At 37.1% G+C, this 21,718-nt stretch overlaps 1 protein-coding gene across 4 annotated transcripts in view; it reads right to left on the bottom strand.

The window, feature by feature from the left end:
* The window catches only part of ELAPOR2 (endosome-lysosome associated apoptosis and autophagy regulator family member 2), a 222,930-nt gene that overhangs the window by 19,216 nt on the left and 181,996 nt on the right, over window positions 1-21,718 (bottom strand). For all 4 annotated transcript variants that reach the window (XM_060196310.1, XM_007537720.3, XM_060196308.1 and 1 more), the window contains 2 exons: window positions 20,475-20,576; window positions 3,728-3,854 (listed from right to left, as the gene is read on the bottom strand). In XM_060196310.1, the coding sequence (XP_060052293.1) occupies window positions 3,728-3,854; window positions 20,475-20,576 (229 nt within the window). The remainder of the gene's footprint in view (window positions 1-3,727; window positions 3,855-20,474; window positions 20,577-21,718) is intronic.

The following is a 21,718-nucleotide window of genomic DNA, read 5'->3' as shown; positions in this document are numbered from 1 at the left end:
TCTAGTGTGTAAATGTAACTCCACACACATCTAGATTAGGTATAACTACAGAACTGGGAAATGTATTATCAGCCAATATAAAGGTTAAAAGAAAATGTCAGTGGTGGAAAATAGGACAGAAACAGTAGGATTTTTTTTTAATTTAAAAAGGTATTCGTAGCAATGTTTTGCAATCTATGTTTTTTCCCATCATGAAGCTATGGCACTACAGAAATTCGTCTTTGTTAATGGACATTACAGAATACACAGTGAAGGTTCATTTGTATCACATGAAGATTTGACTTAAACTATTTCATTCAGAGACTGGAGATTATATCTATTCAGTACATCATATATAATTTTTGTTGTTGCAATAGAATATACTATGCAAGGCAGGATGAGCAATTTAGGAGTGATATTCCCTTTTCTTTTCCTTTTAGCTAAAGCTGAATCTCATTTGGCAAATATTTTCAAAACATACATCTATGTTTTGCTTTTTAGAAGGTTGCTTTTTACTGATTTTGGTATTTTTCATGTTAACTTTTGACTATAGTGGAGAAATTGTATATTTGAACATGTCAAATGCATCAGAGTGTTTCAAAAGATAATGTTGTTAAGGAACAAATGTTTAAAATAAATAACCTCACAACTATTTGTCCCCAACATTCTTTTTTTTTTTCTTCAGGGTTTTACTGGGGCTTGCTGCCAGCACTACAACTTCATTGCTCTGAGTGACTTTTTTTTTTTTCCTTTTTCTTTCTCTTTTATTTGTTATGATAGAGAAAGAGAAATTAAAAGTAAAGGGAAAGACAAAGGAGGGGAAAGAGACATTGCAGACCTGCTTCCCCATTCCTGAAGCATAGCACCTGCAGGGATTCAAACCAGGGTCCTTGTGCGTGGTAATATGTGCACTTAACTGAGAGCACCACAGCCCAACCCCCAACATTCTTATAACATTAAACAGAAATTTGTCAATGAAGACAAATATAAAAAAATTAGAGCTAGAGACAAAAGGAAAGAAGGAAAGATACTACAGTACTAGAGCTTCTGCCGATATGATGAATGCCAGGCTCAAACCCGAGTCTCATAGACTGCAAATCGAATGCACTATTCAAGTGAACTATCTTGTTGGCCCCAAAGAATTTTTTTTTTGCAACCTCGCTGTATTAAACTTCTAATCATCACCTTTCTGGAAAGAAATATCAATATTTAAGAAACATTTTGATAGAATACCCACTTATTTTTCAAAACCCTTTCATTAAACTTGATGGCAAAAAAAGGAGTCCATCTATTTTGTCACTTTCTCTAAAAATTACTATAATAGGGCTAGGAACTAGCTCACCCAGTAGAGCACATACTTTACCATGAAGAAGAATCTGGGTTCAAGTCCCCAGCACCATATGGGAACAAGATGCATGACACCAGGGGAAGCTTCATCAACACTGCTGTGTTGTCTCTCCCCTCTTCCTCTCTGCCTCTCTCTATCTGAAATTAAAAGGAGTCTGTTGAAGGCTGGGGAGATAGCTTAATGGTTCTGTAAAAGGAGTCCACTGGGTGCAATAAGATGCTATAGACACCAAAAATAACATTAAAAAATAAAATTATAGGGGCGGGGAGATAGCATAATGGTTATGCAAACAGACTATCATGCCTGAGGCTCCACAGTCCCAAATTTAATCCCCCAAACCATCATAAGCCAGTGCTGAGCAGTGCTCTGGTATTTCTCTGTGTGTGTGTGTGTGTGTCTCTCTCTCTCAAAAAATAACAGATAAAACATTAGAAAAATAAATTATAGGATTACAAATGATAAGTTAATTTGCAGGAAGTTATAACAAAGTGACAATTTTATCTAACATGAAAAAAATTGTGAAAACTAAAAAAACATTTTAATGAACCTGGAATTTTCATGCTTGACCTCTTAAAAGTATATTTAAAAAAAAAATATGTGGGAGTCGGGCTGTAGCGCAGCGGGTTAAGCGCAGGTGGCGCAAAGCACAAGGACCAGCATAAGGATCCCGGTTCGAACCCCGGCTCCCCACCTGCAGGGGAGTCGCTTCACAGGCGGTGAAGCAGGTCTGCAGGTGTCCATCTTTCTCTCCTCCTCTCTGTCTTCTCCTCCTCTCTCCATTTCTCTCTGTCCTATCCAACAACAACAACAATAATAATAATAACTACAACAATAAAACAACAAGGGCAACAAAAGGGAATAAATAAATAAATATTTTTTAAAAAAAAAAGAATGAAAAAAATATATATGTTTGAAAGTGAACTGATGTGTGAGCATCCCTATCTCTGTGTTCTAAACTGAAGTGATATCTCTGTAGGTAAGCACATTTGATGAATTAAAGAAAGCATTTCTCAATTTTTGTTTTAATGCCTATCCATTTTTGTTTCACTGTCTACTTTTCTCATTTTGTATTAAATTAACAGTGAAAGTATATCTATTGGATCTATTGACCTTATGCTTAATTACGAAATTTGAACACAAGTATTGTTCATAAAAATTAATTTCATTTTAGGTACATCTTTGTGTCTGAATTGACTAAATATGCAATGTATTTCTAACTATAGGTTATCAATAAGATTTGTAAAATATTAATTTAGAGCAAATTCTCTTTGGTTGTATTGTTTGTTTTTATAGAGGTGAGCACTATTGTGGTCAAATGCTTTAAGTGAGTGGGGCTTACACCTCTGCCCTTCAATCTGCCAACTAGAAATCCTTTGAGACCTTCTTGGACAGCAAAGTTCCTCTCCCTGGATCCCCTTGCAAAGTGAGTATTCCAGCATGTTGTCACAACATACTGACATAAACATCAGTCCTATTCAATTTACGTTCATCTTGCGCCCACATGCCAGTAGGGTCCTGACTACTTCTCTTGATTTATTCTCATGTGTACCTGTCAACTTCATATAATTTGGTGAGAGTGAGCAGTTCAGTCATCTTGAAGGAAAAAGTTGTGTTTTTCACATAATTAGCAAGTCCTATGAAGTACGTGTTCTCAAATACTACCAGTAGAAGTGTAAACTGATACAAGAACAATTTAGTGGCATCTTCAAAGAACCTTAAAAACGTTCAGTTCTGGGATTCACCCCTTCCTAGTAATAAACACTAAGGAAATAATAAAATCTCCAAAAATATTGTTCATTATGAGTTAATTTGCAATATATTGCATTTTCTCAACTGTCCAACAAAAGGAAAATAATTAAATGCTAACTTATGTGACTATATTATTTGCCAATAACTGAAAATCACATTTTAGGATACTTAAGAAGGGAACTATATATTATATGCAAAAAGGAAATAAGCTATGTACCATATTGCCAAGTTAATTTTTTAAATTGATGATTCAGAGAAAAAAGACTAGAGTCCTAATTTACATGTATATGAACTTTACGTTTTAGATATGATTCTTATGGTGGATGATAAATCTGTATCTTACTTATACTTATAACTGTTTAATAAAATTGAAATCTTGGTTTATTGATACAATTTCTTTATAATCCAAAAACCACTAAATATCCAAAGCCTACAACTCCTTTATCATGTTCTCTCTTCCCCAATCTCACTATATATCTTCAGCTATCCCAGCATATGGGAACAGACTATTTTAAATACATATTGCCTTATCAAGTTAACTAGACATTTTAGTCAAGCTTCTAAACCTGAGTTTCTATGATACAAGTGATGCCACACGAAACAAGAACATCTTCAGTGACTCAATTCTGCTCAGAAATGTTTGCTTCTTACCTGAAATCCTCTTTTACAGGCCCCTTCAATTTCATGAAAGTCGTGCTCTGTGCACAGAGGGCAAGCTTCAGTGCTTTCCCACAGGAAGTAGAATGTACAGCCATCGCAGGTGCCTGCTGGACACTTACTGAAATAAAAAATGGAAAAGAACAACTTTTGTAACACATCTTCTTGTGTCTGTTACATATCTGGAAGCAGTATGTGGATGCTAAGTAAATACACAGACACACACATACACACAAAAGAAAAAACTCTAAAGGAAATAAAATCACAATGAGATACCACTTCACACCTACAAGGCCAGCAAAAAGACAGTAACAAGTACTGCCAGAACAAAGAGCAATTCCTCACACACTCTTGATGCAAATGTTAAAAGTATAGCTTTCATCAAGAATCTGACATCTTATAAGTGTTCCCAATGATGCGCGGTAATCCTACTCCAGAACAAATACCTTAGAGAAATGAAAACATACCCACATAAAAACATGCACATGGATGCTGACAGAAGCATTACTTATATTAGTCAAAAAGTAAAACCAATACAAACATCCATCAACAGACAAGTAGATAAACTTGTGGTATATCAACACAATGGGATATCACTCAAGAAGAATGCAATATAGATTCAACTTGAATGAAACTCAATAATATTATGCTAAGTGAAACCATTCAAAAATACATATGATGTTATCAATATGAAAGTACAGAATAGTCAAATACATAGAAAGTAGGTTAGTGTTTGTTTTGAAATAGAAAGGGATTACATTATAGGGAAATGATTATTCCTACTCATGATCATGGAATGTAAGCTCAGATCTACAGGGATGTAGAGGTCACATAGGATCATAAGCTGAATATGGGCTCCAGATCACATCAAATCAATGGGGTTTACAGTCAACAATATTTACACACCTTTCCCATATTCGGGAGCTACTCTCTTCCTTGATCCAGCTTTCTGGTCCTTTTCCCAGCCATGACACCATCTCCCCAGACAATAACTTGGATCCACCTGCATATCAGATTTCAGGCTCAGGGGGAAAAAAAAACTAGTATAGCCACAGGCCCTTTGAAATATACCTAAAATATGCCTACTAGCTATCTACAAAATGGAGACCCCCCCCCCAACTCTTCATCTGCACTATTCCAACCTTTAGGTTCATGATTAATCAACAATTTGTTTGGCTTTGTAGGTTAACTCTCTTTTCAGCCACCAAGTTCCAGATGCTAGCATGATGCCAACCAGACTTTCCTGGACAGACAACCCCACCAATGTGTCTTGGAGCTCCAATTCCCCAGAACCCTACCCCACCAGGGAAAGAGTGAGGCAGGCTCGGAGTATGGATCGACCTGTCAATGCCCATATTCAGCGAAGAAGCAATTACAGAAGCCAGACCTTCCACCTTCTGCATCCCACAATGACCTTGGGTCCATATTCCCAGAGGGTTAAAGAACAGGAAAGTTACCGGCATAAGGATCCCGGTTCGAACCCCGGCTCCCCACCTGCAGGGGAGTCGCTTCACAGGCGGTGAAGCAGGTCTGCAGGTGTCCATCTTTCTCTCCTCCTCTCTGTCTTCCCCTCCTCTCTCCATTTCTCTCTGTCCTATCCAACAACGACAGCAACAATAATAACTACAACAATAAAACAACAAGGGCAACAAAAGGGAATAAATAAATAAAATAAATATGTAAAAAAAAAAAAAGAACAGGAAAGCTATGAGGGGAGGGGATGGGATTTGGAGTTCTGGTGGTGGGAACTGTGTGGAGTTCTTATCCTATGGTTTTGTTAGTGTTTCCTTTTTATGAATAAATAAAAATAAAAGTACAGGATCTATTTCTGAAGGGAAGAAAAAGTTCTAAGACTGACTGTGGTAATGGTTGTACTTATCTATGAAGATACTTATAACAATCATTGAATTTACCCACTAAATGGTTAAATTGTCTGTTATGTGAATTACATCTCTAACAAGCTTAGAAAAATTAAAAGGGCAGACACAGACAATGACACATCAAAAAGTTCTAAAAAGGCTTCCTAGTGGCAGCGAAGTATAAACCTAGCCAAGAACACTCATAGTATCTAGACATACAGAAGGAAAGAAAGCTTAAAAATTCCTGACAAAAGGATGATCTGGTAGATGAATTGGAAGGAAATTACAAACAGATAACTTTTCCAGGAACTTCAAGGGCAAGGCAGTATGTATTGGTATATGGAGGAACCAGGTAGTGAAGGAGGTACAATTTCTTTCTAGGCTAATGTACTTAGGTGAGAATATTTAGAGAATGTTCTCTAAATTTATGGCCATGGACTAGAAGTGGTTGAGGAAAGACAGGGAACCAAAACTGTCCAATGTAAAAAAATATACTAAATACACTAAAAACTCTATCAAATCAGTAGTTTATCAAGGCAAATTGTTTTGCAACTGTGGGTTTTCCTTTTCTTTTTTTTTTCTTTGTCATTTTTATTGGGGGGTGATTAGTGGTTTACAATGCAGTCGTTGACAAATGGATACAATTTCTCATCTCCCTGTGTAAGTTCTTTGCAAAACACTCTCCCTACAACATAGCTCCTTTTGCATTAGTATGCACATTTCCTAAATCCTGATGATGAGATCCTTCAAGGGGTGGTTAGATCTCTGCTCCGTAACAATAGATGAGGGTTAGACATGAAAACAAGGTCACAAAGGGTCTGAATGGAGTTTTGTTTGTTGGTTATTTGTTTGTTTTTATTCTGCTTTCCAGTAGGAACCATTATGATACTTGGATCTTTCATCTGGGGGACAGAGAAGCACTATATGGCAAATAATAATAATAATCAGCTATCAAGATGTACAAAATCCTTTCTAAGACACCACTTAGAAAGGTTTAAGCAGGAATAATTTTTTATATGAATTCATTAAAATTAGGATAATATTATTTCTTATTTGTCTTTTTACTTCCTTTAAGCTGTGTTCAAATAGATCATTTCCCCAAAAACCTCCTTTGGGTCTTAACTGGTGGCAAGTTCAGGTGTCTTAAAATATCTAATATGGGAAGTCAGGAAGTGGCGCAGCGGGTCAAGCACACATGGCGCAAAGCACAAGGACTGGTGTAAGGATCCTGGTTCGAGCCCCCAGCTCCCCACCTGTAGGGGAGTCGCTTCACAAGAGGTGAAGCAGGTCTGCAGGTGTCTTTCTTTCTCTCCCCCTCTCTGTCTTCCCCTCCTCTCTGCATTTCTCTCTGTCCTATCCAATAACAACATCAATAACCATAACAATGTTAAACAACAAAGGCATCAAAAGGGAAAATAAATAAATATAATTTTTTTAAAAAAAATCTAATATGGTTGCATCTGCCCCTATGAAAACAGTATGAAGATTCTTCATAATATAAAAAAATGGACCCACCATACAACCTAATAATATCTCTCCAAGGCATCTATCTAAATAACTCACAAATGCCAAGAAAGAAAGAAAGGAAGAAAGAAAGAAAGAAAGGGAGAGAGAAAGGAAGAAAGAAAGAGAAAGAGGAAACAAGGAAAGAAAGGAAAAGAAAAGGAAAGGGAAGGGAAGGAAAAGGAAAAGGAAAAAGAAAGGGAAAGGAAAGGAAAACTTTGGTGTACTGCACCAAAGGAAAAGACTATGGGTGGTGGGGAGGGCGAGTTCAGTCCTAAAACATGATAGCAGCAGCATCTGTGTTTCTGTCCACTTCTCTTCCGGGTCAACTAGAAATAGCAAAGGTGAACATCTGGGACCACAATAAGACAGGATTAGAATGACTTCAGGAACCTACCAAATCACCATCTAGACAAGATAAAAGACATAAAGGTTCAAGAAGACCAGAGGGTCCCAAACAGAATTAGCCCAGACTTAAAGACACCAAGACACATCCTATTTAGAATGGAAAGTAATAAGGATAAAGAAAGGATCCTGAAGGCTGCAAGAGAAAAACAAAGAGACACCTACAGAGGAAAATCCGTAAGATTAGCAGCAGACTTCTCCAAACAAACACTATAGGCCAGAAGAGAATGGAAAGATATCAATCAAGTGCTCAATGAGAAAGGCTTTCAACCAGGACTACTGTATCCTACTAGACTGTCATTCAGACAAGATGGAGGCATAAAAACCTTCTCAGACAAGCAACAATTGAAAGAATCAACTATCACCAAGACTGCCCTGAAAGAAGTTCTGAAAGGTCTCCTATAAACAGTCAGACCACCATAAACAGGCCATCTATCAGAACACTCTAAAAATATACAGGAATGGCCTTAAAATATCTTCAATCTTTGATATCAATAAATGTCAATGCACTGAATTCAACTGTTAAAAGGCACAGAATAGGAAGATGGATCAGAAAATACAACCCAACAATATGCTGCCTATAGGAAACCCACCTAACTCAACAAGACAAACAAAGACTCAAAGTGAAAGGATGGAAAACTATCATACAAACCAATGGCCCACAAAAAAGGGCAGCACAGCTATTCTCATATCTGACACTATAGACTTTAAAATAAATAAAATTTTAAAAGACAGAGATGGACGTTACTTAATGCTCAGAGGATCAGTCAATCAAGAGGACTTAACAAATATTTATATCTATGCATCCAATGAGAAGACATCTAAATACATCAAACATCTACTGAAAGAACCACAGCAATATATTAACAGCAACATAGTAAAAGTAGGGGACTTGAATATCCCATTCACTTGACAGACCATCCAGGCAGAAAATCAATAAAGAAATGAGGGAGCTAAATGAAGAGATAGATAAACTAGAACTATTGCACATTTTCAGAGTCATTCATCCCAATAAACTGGAATACACATTTTACTCAAGTCCACATGGGTCATTCTCAAGGACAGACCACATGTTAGGCCACAAAGACAGCATCAGCAAACTCAAGAGCATTGAAATCATCCCAAGCATCTTCTCAGACCACAGTGGAATTAAACTGACACTTAACAACAAATAAAAGATTAGTAATAGTCCCAAAATGTGGAAGCTCAACACTACACTACTTAACAACTACTGGGCTAAAGAGGAAATAAAGGAAGAAATAAAAAAATTTTTGAGAGTTCAATGAAAATGAAGATATTCCCCTCAGATCAGGTACTAGACAGGGCTGCTCACTATCACCATTACTATTCAACATAGTGTTGGAAGTTCTTGACATAGCAATCAGGCAGGAGCAAATAATTAAAGGCATACAGATTGGAAGAGAAGAAGTCAAACCCTCCCTATTTGCAGATGACATGATAGTATACATAGAAAAACCTACGCAATCCAGCAAGAAACTTTTCGAAATCATCAGGCAATACAGTTAAGGTGTCAGGCTACAAAATTAACATTCAAAAGTCAGTGGCATTCCTGTATATAAACACAAAGTTAGAAGAAGTTGAAATCCAGAAATCAATTCCTTTTAGTATACCAACAAAAACAATAAAATATCTAGGAATAAACCTAACCAAAGAAGTGAAAGACTTCTATACTGAAAATTATGAGTCACTACTCAAGAAAATTGAAAAAGACACAAAGGAGTGGAAAGATATTCCATGTCCATGGGTTGGAAGAATTAACATAATCAAAATGAATATACTACCCAGAGCCACATACAAATTTAATACTATCCCCATCAAGATCCCAACAACAATTTTTGAGTAGAATATAACAAATGCTACAGATTTTAGGAGAATATAACAAATGCTGCAAATGTTTATCTGGAACCAAAAAAGATCTGTAATTGCCAAAACAATCTTGAGAAGAAAGAAGAGAACTGGAGGTATCACACTCCCAGATCTCAAACTGCATTACAGAGCCATTGTCATCAAAACTGCTTGGTACTGGAACATGAATACACACACTGACCAGTGGAATAGACTTGAGAGCCTGGAAGTGAGCCCCCACATCTATGGACATTTAATCGCTGACAAAGGTGCCTAGACTATTAAATGGAGAAAGCAGAGTCTCTTCAACAAATGGTATTGGAAAAAATGGATTGAAACATACAGAAGATTGAAACTGGTCCACTATATTTTACCAAATACAAAAGTAAATTCCAAGTGGATCAAGGACTTGCATGTTAGACCAGAAACTATCAGATACTTGGAGGAAAATATTGGCAGAACTCTCTTCCACATAAATTTTAAAGACATACTCAATGATACTAATCCAATTACAAAGAAGACTAAGGCAAACATAAACCTATGAGACTACATCAAATTAAAAAACTTCTGCAAAGCAAAAGAAGTCACTACCCAAACAAAGAGACCCCACACAGAATGGGAGAAGATCTTTACATGCCATACATCAGACAAGAAGCTACTAATCCAAGTATATAAAGAGCTTGCCAAACTCAACAGCAAGAAAACAAATAACCCCATCCAAATATGGAGAGAGGACATGGACAGAATATTCACCATGGAAGAGATCCAAAAGGCCAAGAAACACATGAAAAAATGCTCCAAATCTTTGATTGTCAGAGAAATGCAAATAGAGACAACAATGAGATACCACTTCACTCCTGTAAGAATGTCATACATCAGAAAAGGTAACAGCAGCAAATGCTGGAGAGGTTGTGGGGTCCATGGAACCCTCCTTCACTGCTGATGGGAATGTCAATTGGTCCAACCTCTGTAGAGAAAAGTCTAAATCAGAAGGCTAGAAGTGGACTTACCCTATGATCCTGCAATTCTTCTCCTGGGGATATATCCTAAGGAATCCAGCAAACCCATCCAAAAAGATCTGTGTACACATATGTTCATAGCAGCACAATTTGAAATAGCCAAAACCTGCAAGCAACTCAGGTGTCCAACAACAGATGAGTGGCTGAGCAAGTTGTGGTTCATATACACAATGGAATACTACTCAGCTATAAAAAATGGTGACTTCACCATTTTCAGCTGATCTTGGATAGACCTTGAAAAATTCATGTTAAGTGAAATAAGTCAGAAACAGAAGGATGAATATGGGATGATCTCACTCTCAGTGAGAAGTTGAAAAAACAAGATCAGAAGAGAAAACACAGGTAGAACCTGAACTGGAATTGGTGTATTGCACCAAAGTAAAAGACTCTGGGATGGGTGAGGGGGGAGAATATAGGTCCAAAAGGAATGACAGAGGACCTAGTGAGGGTTGTATTGTTATATGGAAAACTGGGCAATGTTGTGCATATGCAAACTATTGTATTTACTGTTGAATGTAAAACATTAATTTCCCAGTAAAGAAACTAAAAAAAAAAAATCTAAAATTAAAACAAACTCATTTATACTGTTAGTATGTTTCTTATTCTTCAAGAGCTATTTTTCAGAAGGCAAGGGAAAAAGACACATAGGATATTCCAAGAACATCTATCATCTGGTGTCTAGACTTTGTAGCTTCTTTCATCTGGGTTTGTTGTTGTTGTTGTTTTGTCTTTTGTTTGTTTGCTTGATTAGTTTTTGAGATATGTAGAATGGCAGCCTCTGGCATGGGAAGGTCTTTACCTTTCCTTACTGAGGATGCCTTGTCATTAGCAGAAAACTTTTTTCTGTAGACACTAAAACAGCACTGTATCTTGTTCCAGTTTTCTTTGCCCTAAGATTGAAAGATATAAATCACTTATGGCAAAATTGGAATGTGTGATTTTTTTTTACACATAGCTCTAAAATTTAGGGGTATTCAGTGGTAGAATATTTTATTATTCTCCTATAAAAACCTCCAGAGATTTTGTCCTGGGTTAATTACCAAAAGTCAGTACCTAGTAAAGACTTGAGCAAAAGAAATCAGTGATACTATATTCCCTAGTGTCTTTGATTCCATAGATTCTGTGGCCAAAAAAAAAAAAAAGAAAGAAAGAAAGAAAGAAAGAAAGAAATAAAGAAAGAAATCAAACATCAACCACCTTTATTTCAAACTTGAACTTTTGACTGTTCTGTGATATTTTATATTATGCCTTCAGATTATTCAACAGTATCTGAATTATGTAATTTTAGCAACTCTCTACTAGAGTTTTTCCAATTTTTGTCATAGAATTTTCTTCCAGTATTTTAAAATACCGTCTTGTTATTTCTTCTTCTAAAAATGCATTTGGTTTTTATTCTTTGAGTTCTGTTGTCTTTTTAATTTAGCTTATATAAATTTAGATACAGAGGGGCCACATGGTGACACACCTGATAGAGGTATATGTTACAATTCACAAGGACTCAACTTCAAGGCCCTGTCCCCTCAAGAGGAAGTGTTCACAACGAGTGAAGCAGTGCTATTGGTGTCTTTCTTTCTCCCTCTTTATCTCTACCTTCTCAGTTTCTCTCTGTCTCTGTCAAAATAAATAATAAAAACTAGAATTAGAAATATGTTTTCTGTCCATAAACAATATGGAAGAAAAACAAGAACTTACTGAACCAATCACTATTCTCTGGCTCTTAACAATTTTAAATGATAAATTTTAAATATTTAACAGTTCTCCCCCAAGGTATAACAACAACAAAAGAGTATACTTGTATTCAAAAAAGGTTATGGCTTTAATAAACTCTAAATCAGTCTGTAGAATAAACTCTTGGCAAGTTAAACCTTTGAGTACTATGAAAACAAAACTCTATAAGGACAGGAAAAAAACTTTCTTTTGGTGGGATGCAATGGTCTTGGAGGCTGCAAATTTATGAAAATAAATTTGGTTTTATGAGGATGTTTTGGCAAAGAATTTTTTAGACCAATTTAAAAACTATCCAAACAGTTAAATATCATTATGAGTTAAGCAAAGATAATGATTTCCTTCTAGTTCGTGGCATTAATAAAGAAGACCTTACATGAGGTCATTTAAAAGAGGGTATCAATAACTTACAGGTAAGTTGAGCTATTCACTGGGATGAATGTGATATTTTTCTCTTTGCTTTGTATGCATTTTTTGCAAACCTCTGCCTCTGAGGAATTAGAAGGGGGAATGGCAAGATGAAAGCACAATAACATGAAAAGAACAAGAGATAATGTCAGGAAATTATTCTATCTTTACTGTGCCACTTTATAGCTCTACACACTGGGTTGGGTTCTCAGTCTTTTCTGCTGTATAAACTAAATTAACTTGACCCAAAGCCTCTAAGGTGCTATAAGGTCTCTCTTATCAGAATCAAATCAAAATGTTCTTGTTTTCTATTAAGGCTTTTTTTTCTTTTTTTTTCTTTTTTGCCTCCAGGGTCATTGCTGGGGCTTGGTGCCTGTACTACAAATCCACTGCTCCTGGAGGCTATTTTTTCCCTTTTGTTGCCCTTGTTGTTTATCATTGTTGTTATTATTATTGTTGTCATTGCTGTCATTGGATAGGACAGAGAGAAATGGAGAAAGGAGGGGGAGATAGAGAGGGGGAGAAAAAATAGACACCTACAGATCTGCTTCACCACTTGTGAAGTGACCCACCTGCAAGTGGGGAGCCGGGGGCTCGAACCGGGAACCTTAAGCCGGTCCTTGCACTTCACACCATGTGCGCTTAACCCACTGGCTACCGCCCACCCCCCTAATAAGGTTTTTTTTTTTAAAAAAAAAAAAAAAAAAGCAACCTTTCACTATCAGAAATTTTGAAAAAGCCCTCAGGTGAAACTTCAGCTTCACTAAGGTATATGATTAGAAACCTAGAAAGTTTTTTAGGTAGGGGGCTGGGTGGATGGGCAACTGTTTAAGGATCTTTGATCCATTGTACTATCAGTTATAATCTGAGTAAGACCTAAACTTCACTAGGCAATCTCAAAAGTCCACTACACTCTTGTATTTCATCAGTTGCAAACATCATGCTGTTGTGTTTTTATCTAAAATGTGTCACACTCTCCTAATGCTTTGTGGAATTGGAAACTAACTGCATGTCAGAATAGACTATTTGCAGTTTCCAATTACAGATCCGTAGGCAGCCCAGAGAACTAGCCGTTCCCACTAAACTTCAGATGAAATGCACAATTCCCCTTTTCTACTGCTTAATTTATTCTCTATTAATTCTCTTTTTCTAAATGCTGGAATTTTGTGACATTTTCAAGGTCATCAAGACACACAATGACAATTTATAACACTACTACCTAAGTCACCTCAGCCTGCCTCATAAGATTCCTGGCCAAAAGAGGAGAATTTCTGGAGATAGTGTCGTTGCCAAATCTTCTTGAGACCCTATGATTAACACAGGGTGCTTCACAAGACAAATAAATAGCAAATTACTCTCACTTCCCTAAATTTCTTAAAGCTCAAAAAAGGGAAGTAAACCCTTTCCAAAAGTATTCTTAGAAAATACCTTATGATCCAACGATACCACTCTTGGGCATTTTTCCAGAAGACATCAAAACACAAATTAGAAGGGACATATGTACTCACCATGTTTATGGCTGCATTATTCACAACCAAAATACAGAAGCAACCTAAGTGTCCATCAACAGATAATGAGATAAAAAAGTTATAGGACAAGGGCCTGGTGGTGGCACACCTGGTTAAATGCACATGTTACAATGCGCAAGGACCTGGGTTTGAGTCCCCAGTCCCCATCCGCAAAGGGAAAGCTTCATAAGTGGTGATGCAGGTGTTTCTCTGTCTCTCTTCCTCTCTGTCTCCCACTTCCCTCTTGATTTTTGGCTGTCTCTATCCAATAAAAAAAAAGTTATAGTATATATATTCAGTGAAGCACTAATCAGCAATTTAAAACAGTATTGTATCATTTTGGACCAAATGAATGAAGCTGAGGAGATGATGTCTAGTAAGTAAGGAATTGAAAGACAATCACCAGATGGTTTTACTCATATGTGGAATATAAAGAATTAAAACACAGGAACATGCAAAAAAATAAATAAATAAATAAATGAAAGTTTCTAACCTATTTCTCTATGGTGCTTATGGGGGATGGACACAGAATTTGGTGGTGAGAGTATTACCTTATTATTATTATTACTATATTTTATTAGTGATTTTATAGTGATTAATAACATTATAAGAAAACAGAAGTATAATTCTATTTCACCCCCCCAGTCACCAAACTACTGTGCCTCTACCCTCCTTCACTGATAACCATCATAGCTCTCCCAAGATCAAAGATATGGGTTGACTATATTTATATATGGTTTTTCAAGTTCTTATGTTTCAATTCTCCATATTCCACATGAATTAAATTATCCAGTACTTGTCTATGACTTCCTTACTTGTTTACTAAACATAATCACTATCATTTCTATTCATTTTGTCCCAAAAGACACAATATAGTTTTTTTTAACTACTGAGCAGTTATCCATTGAGTATATCTCTCATTACACACATATATATACACATATATACATATATATATATATATCATTAAAGGCATTTTCCCCCTTGCTCTACACATTCCTCATACCTTTTATTTTCTTTTCTTTTTACATTTTTTCAAGTTTTAATCAGGAAAATGAGAAGGCAAGCCCCAGAGAAGCACACTGGCAATTCAGGTAAAGTTGGATTTACCTTTAAGGCCCCGCCTTCACTTCCTTTCTAAGCCGCACCTACACCTACTATAACTTCCAGGCATGCTTTCTTTTACCTCTACCCTCTCAGGTAAGGGAAACAGGGCCAGACTTCAATCTGGTTTTCTCCAGATTATCTTCCCTCTCAGTGATGGTGCAAAAATAAAAGTTCCCAGTCACAAAAGGTCCAGGTCTCAGTGCTCTGATTATCTTCTCCTAACATTTCCCCCTTTGGGAATAAGAACCAAAGTTATTTGGGGGGGGGGGTACAGAGGGAAGTTCTGACTTCTATAACTGCTTCTCTGCTGGATATGGATGTTGACTCATCAATGTATAATCCCAGCCTGTCTCTATCTTCCTTAGTAGGGTAGGGCTCTGAGCAGGTGAGGTTCTTAGGTACATTAGCAAGGTTATCTACCCAGAAAGGTCAGGCTGGGATAGCAGTAGCTTCTGGAACTTGGTGGTGGAAAGACAGTAATATGTAAAGGCAGGACAAAATGTTTTTAAAAAAATAGGGACCAAGGGAGTCGGGCGGTAGCGTAGCGGGTTAAATGCACGTGGTGCAAAGCACAAGGACCAGTGTAAGGATCCCAGTTTGAGCCCCCTCCCCACCTGCAGGGGAGTTGCTTCACAGGCAGTGAAGCAGGTCTGCAGGTGTCTCTTTCTCTCCCCCTCTGTCTTCCCCTCCTCTTTCCATTTCTCTCTGTCCTATCCAACAACGACAACATCAATAACAAAAATAACTACTACAACAACAAAAAGACAACAAGGGCAAAAAGGGAAAAATAAATAAATATTAAAAAATAAATAGGGACCAAAGAGTAGGATTAGGGCCAAGGAAAACAGGAACCCTAGTGTGGAAAGAAACTAGAATTTCTATTTCTGGTATATTTCTAGGATCCCAGGACTTAATCTTTGATCTTAATAGCTAACATGAAAGTAAACTAGAAATATTATCTGTGAGGATAGTGTCAGAGGGAAGGTTGGAACTTTAGAGCTGGGTTCTAGCAGAGAGGGGTTCCCATACCTGAAGAAATATATAGATTTAATTAACTGTTTACCACATCAATCTGACCTAGATTCCACGCATATTATTATTTAGCACAGAAACCTGTATAACCTCAAGGTTCCTGTCAGTCTGAGCTCATAGTCCATGATCACAGCTGGGAACATTCTAGGGTCTTCATATTTCAAGACCAGTCCTCCTCCACTGACAGAGTAAAATGATCTAGCCTCCCTTTGGAGAGTGGGGCATTCCTTACTATGGCTAATTTTTTGTGAGGGTAAGATCCAAAGGGGCTAATGAGATTTCTGATGGAAGTCACCAATGATGGGATCCCCTGGAGGTCTAGACCTATAATAGGTATACAGGAATCCAAGGATTCCCTGACTAGGACCCAGGTGATGAGGTGGCCTGGGATTGGCCAAAAAGGTCATCAGTAAATGAAAGTCTCTTGCCACTTTTCAGTTTCTGTAGTCCCCTCTTTGTCTGACAAGCTTTGACTTTCATGGTGAGAGTATTGTAGAACTATCCCCATATTGTCTTATAATCTTGTAAATCACTAATTTTTTAAAAAAGTAGAAGAAATTTAATTTTAAAAAGTAACCTGAGAAACCTCATTCTGGCAATAATTCCTCACTGTTAATAAGAAATCTTTATTCAATCCTACAGAAAAAGTTTTCAGACAAGGTTGTCCTTCTCCTGCTCTGATCACAGAGCTCCCCCTTGTGCCCTGAAAAGAAATTGACTTTAAAAAAAAAAAAAAACTAAGCTAGGTCCAAACAGGTCTTTATAGGAGTTCTCAAACTCCATATGCATAATTATAAAGATATAAATTTTATTCATTGTATTAAAGCACCTTAATCTGCACAACTGAGGCCCCAGGTTCGATCCCCAGCACCACTATAATCCAGAGTTGAGTAACACTTTGAGGTCTCCCCCATCCTGATAGAAATAAATAATGCCTGTTAGAAAAGCAAAAGGCCTTAGGAGAGACAGCGTGTCATATTTTCTTTTTTTTTTTCATTTCTTTATTAGGTAATTAATGTTTTACATTTGACAGTAAGTACAATAGTTTAGCATGTCATATTTTCTTTTTTAATTGTATTTATTTATTATTTATTCATTTATTATTGGATAGAGACAGAGAGAAATTAAAAGGGGAAGAGGAGACAGTGAGGGAAAGAGACAGACAACTGCAGCCCTACTTCACCACTCATGAAGCTTTCCCCCTGCAGGTGGGGACCAAGGGCTTGACCCTGGGTCCTTGAGCACTATAATGTGTGCTCTTACCAGGTACGCCACCACCTGGTCCCTGGTATGTCATATATTCTACAGGGCAGGCTTGCTCTTAGTAATAGTAAGTAACAATATCTGCTTACATTGTTGATCTCAAGAAGGCTTCAAAAATCACCATGGTACAGTCTTAGGAGCTAGATCCAGAAAAGTTTTGAAGTTCAAAACAGGAATTCAGAAGTACTATAGTAAATAGAACAAGATTCTGAGGGGCATCAAGGAATGATTAGGAATCTGTGAATACTCTTCTTATGAGTAAACGATCTTTTTATGAACACTCCTTCTCAAAGAGAATGTAGGGTTTGTTGCCATTGCCATGACTTTACAATGGACTCTGACACAGGGCTCCTCCACCATGTGATAGCCTTATCCATCAATCTTCCTCAGTTTCTTTCCCTGATATCATTAGAGTTTTATTATGTATTCATCTCATCATATTCTTCTCTCACCTCAAAATCTGAAAAATGAGATAAATCTGGAAATATGTAAGAACCAAAAAGGGGGGCCTAGTGGTAGCACAGGGGGTTAGTGCACATGACACAAAGCACAGGGCCAGCGTAAGGATCCCGGTTCAAGCCCACTGCTCCCTACCTGCAGGGGGTTTGCTTCACGGATGGTGAAGCAAGTCTTCAGTTGTCTACCTTTCTCTCTCCCTCTGTCTTCCCAACCTCTCTCAATTTCTCTCTGTACTATCCACCAATAATGATAGCAATAGTAACAATAATAACAACAACAATGATAAGCAATAAGGGCAACAAAAGGGAAAAAATAGCCTTCAGGAGCAGTGGATTCGTAGTGTAGGCACCGAGCCCCAGCAATAACCCTGGAAGCAAAAAAAAAAAAAAAAACAGAACCAAAAAGAGACAAAAAAAAAAAAAAAAAACACACACGATTGGTAAGAAGTAACCACTACTGTGCTTTTATGTACCTAAAATAAGCCCGAAATAATGCTATTATTATAATTACTAAGATCCATAAGTAGTTGTAGCAGTATTTAAGACTATTAATTTCCCGTCTTGGTAAAAACATAAGCAGGAAAGGTTAATTCTTTCACAGGCTCCTATGAGACTATCAAAAACAAAAATTAATAAATCATTTTCTTTCTAAAAGTACAATTTGGTCAGCCAGTGAAATAGCTGATTTGAGCTGTGTGCTGCTTTGCCGTGTGCATGACCCATTTTCAAGCCCAGTTTCCACCACAATAAAAGAAGCTTTGATAACATGGTCTCTCACTCTCTCCCTCTACCTCTCTATATCAAATAAGTAAATAAATAAGCTTTTGGAGTCCAGGAGATGGCTCACTCAGTAGAGCATACACCTATCGGTCAAGGGATCCTGGGTTCAAGTCTTGGCAGCATATGGGAACACAATGAGCACCCTAGAGAGTGAAGCAGTGCTTCCTCCCTCTTTGACTATCTATCTCTCTTCTTTCTCTTCCTACATTATCCTCCCCATAAAAATAATGGGGGGAAGAAGCCACTTACTGATAGCATCACATATAAACTAGACCTTGGGTTCATTCCCCAGTGCTACATATAAATACAGTAATTAATCAAATGAACTTTTTCCCAAGAAAGTCATATAAGCAGAGCTTTCACAATAAAGGACAAAAAGAGTTCATCCAGGAAGAAAAGAATAGAGAGATGCCGTCATCAAAAAATCAACCTCTCTTCCACCAACACATATTCACTGCAACAAACAGCAATAAGGAGTGGAAAGATTGCTAATTGTAGAGCTTACCTGAGGCTTGGAGGAATTGTAATACATAGTCTTTCACCAACTATGACTGAGGTCCCAGCACCCCTTCAAACTCAACCAAACATAGATTCCACATAGCGCCTGTCCTGTGACCTCTTGTCACTGCCCAAACCCACTCAGCTCTGGCACTATAGGCACTTCCAAGCACTTATAACCACACATCCCTGGTCAACAACCAGGCCTATTTGTACATGACTCAGACCCTAATAGAGCACCAGATATAATGAAGCCAAAGGAAATTACCCACAGGCACTAGTGGATCAGCACAAAAGCCTAGGAAAATGGTCAAATACAACAGAATTATGTAAACTATTTAAGAAGACTTTAAAGAATAGTCCTAATGATGTTCACTGAAATGAGACGATCAGTAGAAGAGAATCTCAACAAGGACAGAGTAAGTATAAGACAAATTTTAAAAGTGTGCTAGTTTGATATGAAAAAAAAAATCTGCAAATCAAACTGTGATACAAAAGCAACTTAACTCTGAAAATATTAGAGATAAATAACTCACATGTAGAACAATAACTGAAAAAAAAAATGAATAGACACTTACGTATTGCTCATGTCATGGAAGCAGTATATATTTTGGTTAACAATTTTTCTGAGTCCATGAGATTGCTTATTTATTCCTAGATTTTCCACCTAAAGTGTACTATTTTAATTAGTGCTAAACTATAGGAAGAATTTCTTTAAAGTCAATAAATTAAATAAACTATACAATGTATTTTATAGGTTAAATACTGCCTTGTTGATTCTGTCACCATTAATTAGAAAAATTGAAGAAGTGAGCTGGATCATTCAAATTACCGATCCTGGCTGCCACTCTCTTATGAAGGAAGAAATTATAATTTAGGGGCTGCATTATTTACATTTAGACTACCCAGCTAGTTGACTGCTGATGAAGAATTGTAACACAGGAAAGTTCTTGCTCCAGTTCTCTGGAAATTAACACCATGCAATAAAATAAATAGAACAATACAGAAATAAATATATATACTACTTAAATAAAGTTCAAGAGAATTAGACACCCAGGCAAGCAAAATGAGAATATATTATTGAGGAGAATGGTAAGTATTAAGATTAAACAGATTTATTCCTCTTAATAAGGATTCAACACATTCCTATTGAGGAAAAAAACAAAAACAAACGAACAAACAAACAAAACCTTTATCATCTTTCTGCTTTACAGCCAGATGGAACATGTTTTAAAATAGCCACATTCTACAGAGTTTTGCTTCCTTATAATAAACACAAATGTGGAATAATCACAAAGAAATAAAAATACCTAGGGACTGAAATCACTCCTGCATTTGGTTTAGTAGGATTACACCTCATTTTCACAGCAGTTGATCGGCCATTAACACAAGATGGTGTAGTTGTAGAAGACCTATTGTAAGGTAAATGACATTTTAGAAAACAGATATGATATATATTACAAAGATAAAAATATTCTGTGTATAATTGTACCCATATTCTAAGAACAAATGAAAAAATACATCAAAGTTCACAAACTATAGTTGTAATACAAATTGAATTCATTTCCTTTCATTGCCTATGAAAATCTAACCATTTTCCCCGGGTAAAGCAGTAAATTTTTAACAAGGTGTTCAGTAAAGTTAGGATAATTGTAATGAAAATGAAAATGTTGAGTAGGTGTGCTACACCAAAATAAAAGACTCTAGGGTGGTGGGGAGGGTTCAGGTCCTAGATCATGATGGCAGAGGAAGACAAAAGTGGGGGTTGAATTGTTATGTGGAAAACTGGGAAATGTTATGCATGTACAAACTATTGTATTTTATTGTCAAATGTAAACCATTAATCCCTCAATAAACAAAGTTAAAAAAAATTAAATTAAACTGGGGGGTCGGGCGGTGGCGCAGTGGGTTAGGCGCACGTGGCCGCAAAGCACTAGGACCAGGTAAGGATCCCGGTTCCAGGCCCCCCCCCCCCCACCTGCAGGGGAGTCGCTTCACAGGTGGTGAAGCAGGTCTGCAGGTGTCTTTCTCTCCCCCTCTCTGTCTTCCCCTCCTCTCTCCATTTCTCTCTGTCCTATCCAACAACTAACAACATCAACAATGGTAATAATAATAACCACAACAAGGCTACAACAGCAAGGGCAACAAAAGGGGGAAAAAATGGCCTCCAGGAGCGGTGGATTCATGGTGCAGGCACCGAGCCCAGCAATAACCCTGGAGGAAAAAAAAAATTAAACTGTTTTAAAGAAAATGGAGGGGGGAAGGTGGTGATGCACCTAGTTAAGCACACACATTACAATATGCAAGGATCTAGGTTCAAGCCCCTGGTCTCCACATACAAAAAGATAGCTTCACAAGTGGTGAAGCAGCACTGCAGGTGTCTGTCTCTCTCCCTCTCTATTTTCCCCTTCACTCTCAATTTCTGGCTGTCTCTATCAAATAAATAAAGATAATTCCAAAATATTTAAAAATAAAAAATAATGTTTTGACATATGAATTATAAATTGGCAGTGCCTTGACAGTGAATCAGGATAATTTAACTGCCTTTTTTTTT

This window comes from Erinaceus europaeus, chromosome 8, assembly GCF_950295315.1.
Source record: "Erinaceus europaeus chromosome 8, mEriEur2.1, whole genome shotgun sequence".
NCBI classification, from domain to species: Eukaryota; Metazoa; Chordata; class Mammalia; order Eulipotyphla; family Erinaceidae; genus Erinaceus; species Erinaceus europaeus.
This window is presented reverse-complemented; position numbering and strand designations above follow the sequence as displayed.